The sequence below is a fragment of the Adiantum capillus-veneris genome, chromosome 2 (assembly GCF_014529385.1).
Source record: "Adiantum capillus-veneris isolate H3 chromosome 2, ASM1452938v2, whole genome shotgun sequence".
Lineage (NCBI taxonomy): Eukaryota > Viridiplantae > Streptophyta > Polypodiopsida > Polypodiales > Pteridaceae > Adiantum > Adiantum capillus-veneris.
In genome coordinates, this window is record NC_140932.1 from 118,040,080 (window position 1) to 118,055,280 (window position 15,201).

Genomic DNA, 15,201 nt, shown 5'->3' on the forward strand with positions numbered 1-15,201 from the left:
TGAGGTGTTGATGGTAATGCATGGGAAGGTTCGGCAACTCTACCCAAACAAGATAGTGTCTCTTGGCAAGGACCTCAGGGTGAAAGTGCCTATTCCAACGGAACACAAGAAGCAGGGAACTTCTTAATAGCCAAGAACCCATCCTGATGATATCAAAGGCCATTTCCGCTCTGAAGAAAACAAACAAATTGATTCTTGGGGAGGGCTTGAATGTTCAGAGGATTGCTCCTCTAGCTCCCCATTGATTTTTGCTCCAGCCTTTGAGAGTCTCGGTCGGGGGTCTTATGCCAACCAACCAACCAATCACCGCCCTTGCTTCTAGGTCTTTCTCAAGTTTGGCAATTTGAGACACAGGGAGAGTAACAGAGGGCTTACCTCTCTTGTTGTTACTTGATGTTCGATGAAGTTCTTTGGCTTTCTTGGAGAAAAATCGAAGGTGGACTGCACACGAGGCGCGAGGGACCTCCACAGCACTAGGGTGGGTGCTAGGGTGCTCGGTGGGAGCATGATGAGAAGAAAGGGGCCGGAAAACCTGGGGAAGGACATAACCTCCCTTGAGTAAGAGGGGAAGGAAGACCCTAATCTAACAAGTTTCTATGGCTATCACTCTCTCTTGAAACTTCCATTCTTCATACACCACCATTCCAATAAAGCCTTATTGTTGGTCACATGCGAGAAAGGAGCATTAAACAAATAACGATGCCTACCCTTTGTAGGGGTGAATCTCAAGGCATATTTGGGAGGATGAATGAATATCTAAGCCTCGCATGATCATGCAAGCGATAGATATTCAAGTACTGCTCTGTCTGGACATAGTTTGCACATTTATCTATAACTGATAACTAAGCCTCGCGTGACAATGACACAAGGTAAAAGAAAATATAAAGCCACCCAAGAGAGGGAGCTTAGATCACCAGTCTCCGAGCTCAATTATAACCAATCTTTAGCTTATTTGATTCGCCCCCTCCAGAACATTCCGAAAAATTTGATCTCAACTGTTTTGACAATTAGAGCTGAAAGTTACCATTCCATTTGTGCATTCCTATGTAAGAAAAATGGGTGTGAAAAAGGACACCAAACCCAAAACCAGACATAGGTACCAACAAAACTTAAAGTCACCCATTGTCCAATGATGAAAAGGTTTCATTTCAAATAAAACGGAACGTTAAACATCCTTTTGGAATGCACAAAGTGGGTTCAACTCTGTCTTATAATTGAAGGTGTCATTGTCCTTTCTTTGAAGGGCGGTTTTTTATTGGTCTCTTTACCCTCGCTGATAACCAAGACTAGCATGCCTCACGTGAACATGCCTGACGCTTGAGAACGGGATGGAGAACTCCATACCAATGGCATGCTCTCTGTTCAACAATGGGGGAAATACTGCCCCTAAACAAATTCAAGACTGAGAGGCATTAATTGACAATTCCTCTTTGTTTCATTAGTTAAAAGCATGTTACATAAACACTTCCTTGTATACTGTTAATTCAACACAGAGAGCCTACAAATCGGACATATTTTCACAAGAGAAAGGGTTATAGCATCCTCTATATCCTGCACCTCTATATCAGCCTCCACCACTTCTCATTCCCTCTACTAGATTCATGTAAAACCCACATATAGAACTCTTCACATGTACGTAATGCTCATCGCGACGCTCGCACATAATTGGATGTGCCACTAGCTCCCCCATTTCTCCTCAATTGTGATGGCAGCAGCTCATACTCTATCCACACACTTGATATCGATACTGGTAGCAATGGATTATTCATATTCGGCACTACCGTTATCACCACATCCTCCTCCCCTTCCATCTTCAAATCTTTTATGTTCTGTCCAATCCCAAACCTCGCTGATGTCTTCATCGCACTTGTCCCTTGCACTTCCGCTTGTACCGGTTGCGCCATCGCTGAAAACCGCCCCACATACTCCACACAGTCCGGCATTGTATGGATATGTGCTTCCGGAAGATTCATGTAGACACTGAACATGGAAGGATTGGTAACATTCCCCTCTATCCCCTCAAATACGAGCGTCTCTTGCCCACCATTGGCAGAGGACAAATTCCTGGACACAAGAAGGGAGCATGTCTCCAGGATGGGCTCACCCAATGCACACACAGAAACCCCTTCCATTGACATGTTTGCAAGGGAGCCGTTGCTTAGCGTTGATAGATTCAGGTCGAGCCATTGATTCTCTACCCATTCATATGCATATCCAAGCTTCAAGGTATCATAGCTATCTCTCACAGTCACCTTCACAAGCTGTGCATTCTCGTCGTAGAAGACGAACTCCGAATCAAGATAGTCCGGATCATCGATGTCATCTCTGCCGAGGCCTCTCCATACCTCCCACAGCCTGTCTATGTTCACATGGTGTATGTAGAAGATTGGATCGCGCGCCGCTGCATAGAGTGCCCCCATATCTTTGGCAAGGAGATTCTTCTGGTTACCAGTCCATCCATGGAGACTGTTGTGAGGCTGTGTCTCAGCCGTCCCATAGCCAGGCTGAGGACCATCTCCGGCACTGAATGACAAAGAAGTAACTCAGAAATCAGAACTCTTGAAACTCATGGAAAGACAATAGGCACATATCTTCAATCACATGGTTAATTACCCAACAAAACATGCTTACATATTAAGAAATGCAAATTGCCACAGAGAGAGAAACTAAGGAATAAGTAAAGTCAACAAAATAATTAGGCACCACAAAACATTTAAATTAACTTTCACACCATCAAAAAATGATGTACACATACGCATACACATGCCAACTGAGTAGTGTACATACCGGTACGGCTGCCCGTAGAAGCGGTATGGGGTGTCCGGAGCAGCTACAAACTGGCGATAGATGGTGGCCAAATTGGCTTGAATCTGCTCAAACTCTGTCCTCAATGTTGCATTGTAATAATAGAAATCTGTGAAGACAGTAGCAGGTGGAAGACATGCTGGTTCACGGTTGTCATCGCGTAGCTCCGATGATTGCACATAGGAATAGGGCACTGTCATCCCATCAGGATGATCATAATTCCAGAATGGCAGGTAGAAAGTGTCATCATCTATGAGCTTCGCCAGAATCCTCTCATGGAAATAAATGTACCACCTGTGAAAAGCAAAGAAGAGCCATGACCCATGTACTTGAAGAGGTGTGGATATGCCCCCCATCTGATAGCAAGCACTGCAATAGGCACAATGTATGTTCGCTTGCTGGTCGTAGCTGCGAGGATCACCCACCGGAAGAGCACGCATAGCCGCATAAGCTCTTGCTAGACGGGCGGCATCAGCATCAGACATGTTATGAGCAGCCCGCCGCACACGAATTTTTCCAGTGGCAGCTGCCATGGCAGCTTCGGTCATGTTAAAATCGACGGCGGGTTGGCCGAAATCAGGGGCACAGCAGGAGAAGACCTCCTCTTCATCAGGCAAGCTGAGAGGGGTGTGGCAAAGGGTGAGGTTGGGGGCGAGGATGGGGGCTGCGGAGACGGAGAGGGATGCAGAGAAGAGGAGGAGCAGGAGAGCGGTTGCGAGAACCGCCATCGCTGGAGGGAGCTAGCTGAGGCACAGTTGGAGATGGCAATCTAGCAGACCGACGGATGATGAGCGAAGAGGGTATAAGTTAGTGGCTGCTAGGATACTATTCTGCACAGCAGTACACACGCAGCGTCACACGCTAATGCTTAGGCCTGCGCATGCTGATACTGCGTGTAAGCAAACGCACGAGGGTCTCACGTCCGTTTGTCACGCTTTTCTCCTCATTGCCATACACGGCCTTCGATTCAGCAGAAGTGGCGAAGTACTAAATGCTATATCACACGGGCATCATGGCATGTAACCAGTGTTCGGGGAAAAATCAAGAGGAAATTTTAGAAAATTAGACTACTTTTTCAAGTTTTTACACTATTTTTCTCTATTTTGAGGTGGAATTTCTCATTTTCCCCTTGCCCTCACGATATTAAGCTGAGACACATTTTTCCCTGTTCAAAGGGATCAATGGTGAAAAATGGAAGGAGCGTCAACGTGGGCTATTGGATTTGGCGGTGCAAAGGCAACCCAAGCCGAATTTACAAATCTGCCCACATTTACTATATGATATACTCAAATCTATATGTATTCTGTAACGACAGAGAGAAAGAGTGCACTTTACACGCGTCGAGAACTGCGAAATAAAGATTACAGTCTAAAAATCCTTTTCGCACGATAAAGAGGGAGAGAGAGGCCACCGAAAACAACCGGCCATACTCGTCCCCTATATATCAATGAAGACATGCAGACGGTGGTTAGTGCACATGCCTCGCAACGGGGAGGTCGTGGATTCAAGACGTGGGATGCGGACCGCCTCGAATTTATTTTTCACCATGAACTTACCAAATGTTTTGAATTTAAATATGTGCATCAAACGACCCCCACTCCCCCTTGCGTGTTGTACATCCTATTTGACGTTGCCCATCATAACCCATGTGAGATTGTGTGGAGGGTACCCTCAGCACTAAAGGGCACGGGAGTAAAGAGATGGGATCTACGGTTGAGGGTGCGCGCACAAATCTCAAGGAGATTTGAGGGCTCAAAAAAATGGGACGTGGGGTGCTACTCGCAATATTTGAACCCCGGTGGGTGCTGGGCAAGGCGCATGGCTTCTCCAACCCCCCGTGCCCATATGTTGATCATGGTGGGCAACAAACGCATGATAAGTCAACGTGGACAGGTGTGCCCATGTCCAAGTTTACTTTTCGACGTCCTGGTTTACTTCTGGTGCTTCCTACGACCCTACGCCCCTCTGCTTTTGTGCCTGAGCTTCTTAGCCGTAGATCCCACTTCTGGAGCTTCATTTAATGCCCCGTGCCCTTTAGTTCTGAGAGGAACGTACCCTTCTTCTTCCAATAAAGTTCAAAGTACAAAGTTTATATGGGTTTGTTTTAGTTTTTCAATACCCAAATATTGGTACCCAAATTCCAATATTTGGGAAAACTCGGTTTTGCAACCACACATATTTCTTTTTGTCTATATTCTCTATTACTAAACAATTAGCACGTGACCTGCTTGTAATGAGAAGCAAGGTGCATCATATGGTGGGGCCAAATTTATTGCTAGATGCTTCATTATTAAATAAGTTCATCTTCCAATGTTACAACAAGACAACTCTAGCTAACTAACTAACTCTCTCTATATATATATATATATATAGATATATAGATATATATAGATAGAGAGAGAGAGAGAGAGAGATTATATGTGCATCAATATGGTAAGGCCAAATTTATTCTGGGATGCTTCAATTCCTACCATATTGATGCACATATAATGTCTCTCTCTCTCTCTCTATATATATATATATATATATATATATATATATATATATATATATGTATGTGTGTGTGTATATATATATATATATAAACTAGAGTTGTCTTATCATAGCATTGGAAGACTATCTTCACTAACTATATATAGATAAGCTAGAGTTCTCTTATCATAGAAGAGAATCTTATTTAATAATGAATATATAGATATGATAGAGTTGTCTTAGGTACCCCCCCACACGGAGGGGGTTAATAAAATATTTGGTTGGAGTTACCTCTATCTCGCTTCATGTACACAAGTAAAATGTTTGTTGTTGTAATTTGAAAGGGGAGGGGTAAGCTAACTGCACGTCTAAGAGGTCCAGTTGAGGCACCAAAATCAGTTTTGAACATTGGGATCTTCCCATATCCTTGAAATTCATTCTCACACCTTTCAAAGCTTAAGTGATTGCAATTTTGCCTCAAAAGACTCACTTTCTATTATCTCTCTAGTCTCAATCTTTTCTCTCTCATCCTTGGGAAAAGGTTAAGGTCAAATCGTAAAGTTCTAAATGAATAAAAAATTAGAGGACTCACAAAACTGCAAACGCCCTTTTGACGTGCTGCAAAGGAAATGGTCATTTTCTTTTTTCTTGTGAGTGTTGTTTTTAGGGGGGTAACATATAACAGTTACCCCCATGTGTGTGGGGGCCTTCTTATCATAGCATTGGAAGACATTCTGCTAGAGTTGTCTTATCATAACATTGGAAGGAAGTGGAGGACATCGATGTGTCACTTTCTCCTTGGTTTCAAAGGAAGTGGTCTCCTTGGTTTCAAAAGAAGTGGAGGACATCGATGTGTCACTTTCTCTTTGGTTTCCGGAACCTTAAGAAAAATGAAGAGTAAGTAGGAAGTCATTTTGTTTGATGTAAAAATGAAGAATAAGTAAGAAGTCATTTTGTTTCAAATGTAAAAGTTTGGGCAAGTAGCAAGTACTTTGATGGTAAAAAAATGAAAAGATTTATTTTTTACATCTATGTTTTGTCAAAAAAAAGCAATACTTAATACTATATTCATATTTATATTACTTTAACTCTTAGCAAGGCCATGGAGTTTCACTCCGGCCTTCAATTTTGAAGGGTGATTACAAGGGTGATTACTTTTGTTTTTGTAAAGGGTGGCTCTACTTTGTATTTTGAAGGCCGTAAAAAACACCGAGCACTATATGGCATGGACGTGGTTAAATGGGATCAAGGGTGGAGGTGACGGAATATGACACACATGCATTGTAGATCATGCGATTGACACTCAAATTTATAAATCAGTATGCATTTATAATGTAATGTATAGGAGTACTATGATCTTCAGTGAAAGCATGTGAGCGTGGTGGTTAGAGCCCATGCCTTGAATAGGACAGGTCGTGGCTTTGACGTGCAAGGTACGAATCCATCTTGACTAGCTCAAATTTACTTGCTACCCCGAATTTACTTTTCGCCCTGAATTTTCTCAACAATCCAAATTCGACGGTTCGAGTGACCTTCAATGTCGATCCCATTGGGATGTGGCACCCGGGCTAGATTATGTGCAGCATAAAGAACTCTCTTTTTCTTTCTAGCCTTGAAATTTATACTTGAGCTTCAAAAAATGTAGAACTTTCAAAGATTTCATGCATCGTATAATGTTGAGCTAAAATCTCGCACTTGACACCTTCATGTATAATTTTCCTTCTAGCCTCGAGTACGTGCACATTACGTGTTGTAGCTTTGCACAAAGGGTCAGAGTCGAATGATCTTGGATTTGATTGGCGCTACCTACACCTTATGTGGGACATCATGAGAGTGCACACACACACACACACACACACACACACACACACACACACACACACACACAGAGGAGGGTTTCTCAAATACGTCTTACCAAAAATATTTTTTTAAAGAAATCTTAAAATAAAAAATTGCACAATAAAACAGGCTTTTGAATTTTAGGTCAAAATTTGAAGAATTGATAGTATTGACACTAAAACTTGCAAAATTTTGTTATTTTTCTTCATTAGCAAGCTTGAAATCTAGCCAAAAATTACAATTTTAGTGACAAAAATACACTAAACCTGGCTTATTGCAAACATTGGGAACCTCAAATAGCCCCTAAATAGAAGAGCACGATAGACGTAGAGAAGTTGAATACCCAGTACATCCATGATCACTCTCTCACCACCTCGAGTCCACCTATTAAAATCTGCTACACCCTTGCATGGGGCACTGATGTGTCTGTGTTAGAGAGAGAGAGAGAGAGAGAGAGAGAGAGAGAGAGAGAGATGAGTGTGCGCTCCTTGCCGCACTGTCGAAGCAAGGGCCTTGCCTAACACTGTGTGCGAGCCACAGACGGCTCCAAGCACACAACTAGCTTAACTAGTAAGCTCAAAAGAGGGCAATGGTGTGTCACTCACCGCTCTATGCTCCTGCCGTGGAGGATTCCTCGCCGCGAAGAAGAAGGAGACGCCGCTACGTCGCGCTCAACCGCTTCACCTCCGTCGTGCCGCCGCAATGCTCGATCGCACTCTCTCTCACACACACACATAACACACACACACACAAGGAGGTGAAGAAGAAGAAGATGGAGATGGAGATGGAGCAAGAGCACTCTTCTATTGCACAAATGAGAGAATGAGTGAATTTTAGGTTTAGTTGGCTTTTATATAAGCTCACCTCATTCACACTTGGGCGCCCATGCTTAGCCAACTAATCCCTTAAATGTCCCAGTTAGAGTGCGCCTCTCATCGGCGATCACTCTTACCCTTTTCCTATTGGTCCGACAAGCCCGGTACTTGACTCTAACAAATACATAATACACGTCCGTCGTAGGTGATGGGGTGTCAGTGAGCCGTGAGGGTTAACATGCCCCCCTTCCTGATGTAGATTCCGTCCTCGGAAGCTATTGAGTTGAAGCTCGTTCGTCGAGGTGGAAGAGCATTTGAGATGAATGTCCTTAGCCTTCTTCAGTCACTGCAAAATCAAACAACATTGGCACAGTAATTGCATTCTCATAAGTGATTAAAAAGCATATGCAGTTTCAAACAGTGAGAATTGATTGGTAAAAGAATTTCAAACAATTTGTCAGCAATGATTGGTAAAATTGATTGGTAAAAGAATTTCAAACAATTTGTCAGCAATGAACATTAAATTGCAATGTAATCAAATGCATAAACAGATGTAAAGGTAAAAAATTAAACAAGTCTGGGGTCGCTAATTTGACGGTTGAAAGGCACTAGCGATCGAATATTAATACCATGGGTAAGCTTCTTAATTTCTGTGGTCAATTAAGTTGTTTAATCGCGAGAGCCAAGTATTCATGTTCGAGAGCTGACTAGAGGCTATATCTGGAAGACCTTGTAGTTAAGCTACCATAAAAGGAATTTCTCATGAAATCATCGCCTGACTGATTACTTTTTCTTTGACCCCCCAAAGTCTTTTCACAGTGATTCAATTTGATGTGTGTGCTTGTTTTGTATGCCTTGGGTTTTTTGCTTTTCAAGGAAAAGCGCCCACACTGGGAACCTCTAGGGCTCTAGTGCCATAGGCAATACATGTGAGTGAAGTACCAAATCAAGCTGAGATTTCTCTTCCAGCTTAAGATTTTACAGTGTGGCACTTTGATTTTTTGTTTGTTCATTTTCAACATTTTAATTTTGTAACTTTGGGGGGTCATATAACACTGATACACCTCCCCAGGCTCATCACACTAGTAAACTCCCTTTATAATACTTAAGCTAAAGGTCAATAGGGTCAAGCCCACTAGAAAGCCCTGGTACATTTCACACAATGCTGCTTAAATCGGATTAAGAACCTAAGTAACCATTGATTATTAGGAAGGCATTCCCATGGTATTAAGAGAAGATCTCTAACACCTAACTTGGTCAAACTAGCGTAGTCGGGCTGTTTGATTTTTAAACCTAAACAAGTGATTATGACAAAAAATTACATTGAATTAAATGTTTGATACTAAGCAAATGCGATGAATATTAGGCTACCAATCACAATTAAAGCAGACAATCATAGATGCAAAAAAGATAAGGGGCAATGCTAATAGACAAGAAACACTTGTTTGTGTCGATGGTCGCGCTTGATTTGAAGAGTGAGTCGAGATAAAGATTCCATGAAGGTTCAAATCCTATCAATAGCAACACTCTCCTGTACACACTAGGAAACAAAAGGAATACCTCCAGGAGGCACATTGGTGGGAAAAGGTACCAACACTTATTGAACACAACAAAAAACATAAGGAACCCTAACCTAATTATTTGCACTCCCCCTAGAGAGTCAAGGGAATAGGATATTGTAGAGGTTGGGGGGAAACCCTAAGGCTAAACCCCTATCCTCGTCGTCGAGATAAACAAAGTCATCATCCATGAGACCATATGTGCCATCCGTGTAGTCCTGTAAATTTTCTTCTTCATCATAGGTGCCCATGTTTACTAAGAAGGTCACTAGACGCCTATAGTCATCTTGGTCAAAAGGGTAGGCTTGTGCAATGGGAGAAACTCTCTCTACTAAGTATGGATCAGACGTGGTCAAGAGACGTATCAGCCATTCTAACTCCTCAAAATTCCTCTCACATGCTAGCGTACCTATCAAATCCCATTCACATGAAAGCACTGGAAAGACCATGTGAAGTATTTGGGAAAAGTAACAAGGGTACCTCTCACCCAAGGCAGGAGTGGATGATTCTAGCGTACTAGCCATATCTGTACACGCAAATAGATGATGGTTAGAGTGCAAATATTACAAGGGTCGTGTTCTTGTGCATAATTTGTTTTTATGATTTTTGTTATGGCTCTTGCTCTTTTACTTTTTTATCTTGTTTTTGTGAGTATAAAGCTTTATATATACATTCCCTAAGATTGGAGATTAAGAGGTCAGGGAGAAAGGTTGAGAGGGAAGCAAGTGAATAATGGATGTCCACAAACACTCCCCTCTTCCTTGGGTAGATCATATCATTTGAAATGATGTCGTCACCTTTTGAAACCAGTTGTTCCAAGTTGTTATAGGTGAAGATTTTTGCCAGTAGTTTTCTATTACCTTAGGTGCCTCGTCGAGTTGCAAGGGTGGTAAGGTACTCTTCCAGGATCGAACTTGAAGTGGTTCATTAGGTGATTCTTGAACACTGGAAGGTGTGGATTCCTTTGTAGCTTCATGGAGGTCCACTATTGTAGGTGGAGGCTGTGTAGAAGCTTTTACCTCTATGGATGTATTACATGAGGAGATAGAAGCTTCATGGAACTCCCCCCTTCCTGAGCTAGGTGGAATAAATTGGTTTTGCCTTGGAGCCCAAACTAGCTCTGGACTAGGTGTGTAGCATTCTATGATCTTTCCCTTCCCACGGTCTGCCATTGGCTTTAGCGTTACACTGTTTGACTCATATGGGTTTGTTGTTGATAGGGAAGAACACATTTTACGTTTAGGTGCCCAGATTTGCTCATTTCCATCATAGTAGCCTTGGGCTTCTAATAGTCGTTTTGGAATCCATCGTGATTTGGTCTTGACCCTCCTAGAGCGCGCTCTTGGTTTTCCAGGGAAATTTTTTCTTGGAATGGATGGGAGGGTTGAGGTAGTTGGAAGTAAGGCCTTGGGGACCCATTGATATGTACTCTTAGGTCGTGCAGGTTGAGTACTTGCAATATTACTGCTTGCTGCAACTACAAGTGTTGAAGTGTTAGGTTCATGGGTAGCTGGCAAAGACGAGTTAACCACCTTGGATTGTGAATGTTGGCTATCCTTCAACTTTGCTAGAGTTTGCAACGTATGTGACTTTGCTTAAATGATAGGGGTAAGAGTCGGTGGTCGCGTCGTGACACTACCAATATCCCAATCAATAGTGCATTTGGTTGCCAACATCCACATGCGTCTCAGGTTTACGTTGTCTTCCATAGCTCTGGCGGGCATGACTAGAAACCTCTGCACTATGCTTCCATTGTCATAGACAACAGGGGTCTGAAGGACTCCAAGAATAGCAGTTTTCTTTTTATTAATGCCCTTGACTTGCATCGTACTCGGGGATAGGGTCGGTTTCCCTAATTGACACCAAACTCCATAGGATAACAAATTGTGTTTAGCTCCCGTATCTAATAAGGCATTGTATAGTACTTTCCCATAGGGGCTATTTAGCTCAATTGGGTATCGTAGGGGTGGCTTAGATTCTAATGAGTCGTCATCTGTGTCCTCGAAAAATGCTTGCGTGATTCCATTATTGCTCCCCAGAGTCGCTTGCCCCTCCGTGACTGCTACCTTGGGAGCACTCGGTTGCTCGGCTGGCATGATTGTTGTCATAGGAGCCTTTGCTTTCAGGGCTCGACTTTGTTCTAGTCTTCGTAGGTTCTCAATTTTCCTCTCCCTTGTTGCTTGCATATAGCGTTTGATCTCTTGTACTTTGGCAAGACTCCTACCATCGGGTAGTAAAACCTTAGAGGGAGATAGTCCTAAAGGATCAGGAGGTGCAGTGGATGGAACATTCACATGCACACTCTCAAGAAGCATAGGGTCTATTTTAGGCATGAATGACGAATTTACTTCCCCACTCCTTTCATTTATTTCATTAACCGCATGTTCGGAGCGAGTAGCTCTACTAAGGGTCTCTTTTAAGCGGCTAAACACGCTGGACCCGGGCCGTGGGCCCATGGCATGCATGTCTTGACTTGAATTATCAGGGTTTGGTGTAGGATACCCCTCCATGACTTCGTCGTCAGAGGAAGAATCACTAGACGCGATATGAGGATCTTGGGTCGCGCTACCTTGAGTCCCGGCCGAAGGTCCAGAACCCAAGGTGGAGGAATAATGGATGCCCGCGTAAATGGAGGCACTACCAATATGCTCGTGCTCTAACACTCGTTCAGAGCGTAGGTTCATATGACTTGGATCCCCTAGAAGTGTCAGTGAGTGCCCGTGAAGGCTGCTCACCTAGTAATTTTGGGTGTTTTGCAACCCAAGTCTTTTCTTATTTATTTATTTTTTGATTTTTTGGTCCTTTTTTTCTGACCCAGCTATAGAATAGAACGTATGATAGCTCAAAACGAGCGTCTCGGCCAGAGGGACGTGCCGTGCTTTATAGCCCTCCGTTTGGTCACTTTATGCCCTCGGAATCCCTAAAACCGTCAATTTCTAGTAGGGAACTACGCCCAAATTAGAAAGTCTAAGGGTGCAAGTGGGAAGAGAAGGGAGGAGAGTGGAGGACTTGCCCCACATGCTCTCATTCCCTCTTGAGGGGGTAGGGTATATATATAAGAGTGAGTCTAGTATATATCATAAAACTGAGGCCTGAGGCTTGGGCTCGGGCAAATGCTCCGATCCCGATCAAAATTTTAGTGTAGCCCCCAAGTCACTCACGCTTAAATATTTTCGATTTTTATTTATTTATTAATTATTATTATTTTATTTTTTTTAAGGCGACGACCGCGCACGGTTTAGGTGACCCTTTCTTGGCCACACACACTATCAACACCTACCTAACCTCTCTGTCAACAGCTCACAGACAGCTCACTACCTTATCTACTTACTGACAGTGCTGCTAACCACTAACTAATCTACTAACTAATCTGTTACCCACTCTGTTAACTGCTTACTGACAGTGGGCTAACTGTCCACCTACTTCCTCTCTCACTACCTTACTGTGCAAAGACTGTGTGCAGGCAAACCTTGACAGAAAACTAACTAATCTACTAACTAATCTGTTACCCACTCTGTTAACCGCTTTACTGATAGTGGGCTAACTGTCCACCTACTTCCTCTCTCACTACCTTACTGTGCAAAGACTGTGTGCAGGCAAACCTTGACAGAAAACTGTGTACAGACTGTGTGCAAACAGAAAACACAACATTATGCAGAAATCACAGAACTTACAGACAATACAGAAATTAACAACTTGCAGAAAAATAACTCATTCCTCTTCCTCTTCCTCTTCTTTCCTACTACAAACAACTCATAGGAGAAGCACAAAGTGCCTCTTGGGCTTAGTGCAGGGCGATTCCCCAGCAACAGCGCCAAAAATGTGCGCTCCTTGCCGCACTGTCGAAGCAAGGGCCTTACCTAACACTGTGTGCGAGCCACAGACGGCTCCAAGCACACAACTAGCTTAACTAGTAAGCTCAAAAGAGGGCAATGGTGTGTCACTCACCGCTCTATGCTCCTGCCGTGGAGGATTCCTCGCCGCGAAGAAGAAGGAGACGCCGCTACGTCGCGCTCAACCGCTTCACCGCCGTCGTGCCGCCGCAATGCTCGATCGCACTCTCTCTCTCTCTCTCTCTCTCTCACATACACACACACACAAGGAGGTGAAGAAGAAGAAGATGGAGATGGAGATGGAGAAAGAGCACTCTTCTATTGCACAAATGAGAGAATGAGTGAATTTTAGGTTTAGTTGGCTTTTATATGAGCTCACCCCATTCACACTTGGGTGCCCATGCTTAGCCAACTAATCCCTTGAATGTCCCAGTTAGAGTGCGCTTCTCATCGACGATCACTCTTACCCTTTTTCTATTGGTCCGACAAGCCCGGTACCTGACTCTAACAAATACATAGTACACGTCCATCGTAGGTGATGGGGTGTCCGTGAGCCGTGAGGGTTAACAATGAGTCCTAGAGAGATCCATGTGTCACTTAAAGGGTTACTCTACTTTTCCTTTTGAAGGCCATAAAGAAACTCTAGCCCTCGAATATAATACTTTGAGAGAGAGAGAGAGAGAGAGAGAGAGAGAGAGAGAGAGAGATGAGTCCTAGAGGCATCCATGTGTCACTTAAAGGGTTACTCTACTTTTCCTTTTGAAGGCCATAAAGAAACTCTAGCCCTCAAATATAATACTTTGATATCTATAATCCTTCTTTATTGAGCTTGAGAAATCCTCAAGCATTGAAGCCTTCCACACATCAAAAAGTGCTCTCTCTCTCTCTCTCTCTCTCTCTTTCTCTCTCTCTCTCTCTCTCTCTCTCTCTCTCTCTCTCTCTCTCTCTCTCTCTCTCGCGCGCGCGGCGTGGGTGAAGCACCAATTTTTTCAAGAATGTAGAACCTCATAGGCATTGACAATCGAGATGGACGTCTTCGCTATTCCCATGCCACTACTGGTCAGGGAGCATGAGGTTGGCAATCTGGCTTACGAGAGAAGTGAGAACTAATATGGCTCCACAAGTCTAGGGCTCCTGGTCCCAACTCGGTTGCTACATATCTCACGTGTGTGTGTGTGTGTGTGTGTGTGTGTGTGTGTGTGTGTGTGAGAGAGAGAGAGAGAGAGAGAGAGAGAGAGAGAGAGAGAGAGAGAGAGGCTTGGAGAGAGAGAGCACTCATGTCTAGCCCCATGGTAGCTGTGTTAGTTCCCTTTCAATGCTTCTCCTCTGCATGGGACAAGATTGGCCTTGTGACTATGCTTTTCGGCCTTTCATTTCTGAGATCCCTGCCACACAAGTGGTGTCATCGGTGGTTGCTCTTCTTGCACCTTGCTCAGCTACGTGATGGACGTTAGGAGTGGAGGAGGTCCTTCCTACACACTCACAACATATCTTCAATTAGAATGCGTAAGTTCAAGGTTTTGAAATGTAGAGATGTTGTGGGGACTACTTAGTTCGAAAGGAAAAATGAAACCCGTTATGTTACCTTTCCATGCAAATAGACACCTGCTCAGAAGTCAAAGCAAGATAGACAAGTGTCTATGTGTTACCACAATAGAAAGATCAGGCTCTGTTGGAATAGAAACCTCTAAAAGAAAAAAGTCATGTAATGAAGAACGAGTTTAGACTCTGTTGGGATCTGAGGTGTCTTTTGAAGAATTTGGAAGTGTTTACAAACTAAGGACTATGAGCTCAATATTTAAGTGAAAAACCAAGTTTGGTGCCTACAAGCAGGTACTATCTCAAGAAAAGGGAGAATAACTCAAAGAAAATAGTAAG

The 15,201-nt window shown here is 43.4% G+C and overlaps 1 protein-coding gene across 1 annotated transcript; it reads right to left on the minus strand.

Moving 5' to 3' along the window:
• Positions 1 to 1,412: 1,412 nt before the first annotated feature.
• LOC147463459 (aureusidin synthase-like) lies at positions 1,413 to 3,620 on the minus strand. Its single transcript, XM_086488984.1, has 2 exons — positions 2,788 to 3,620; positions 1,413 to 2,523 (listed from the first exon to the last, which is right to left on the minus strand). Exons 1-2 carry the CDS (start codon positions 3,531 to 3,533, stop codon positions 1,644 to 1,646), a joined length of 1,626 nt encoding a protein of 541 aa, XP_086345110.1. The 5' UTR covers positions 3,534 to 3,620; the 3' UTR covers positions 1,413 to 1,643.
• Between the last annotated feature and the right edge of the window lie 11,581 nt (positions 3,621 to 15,201).

Excerpts from the sequence above, each read along its gene's own strand:
- LOC147463459 (XM_086488984.1), bottom strand. The coding sequence starts at position 3,533 with ATGGCGGTTCTCGCAACCGCTCTCCTGCTCCTCCTCTTCTCTGCATCC. Across the intron at positions 2,524-2,787 it reads TTCTACGGGCAGCCGTACCG|TGCCGGAGATGGTCCTCAGC; the intron begins GTATGTACACTA and ends TTTGTCATTCAG.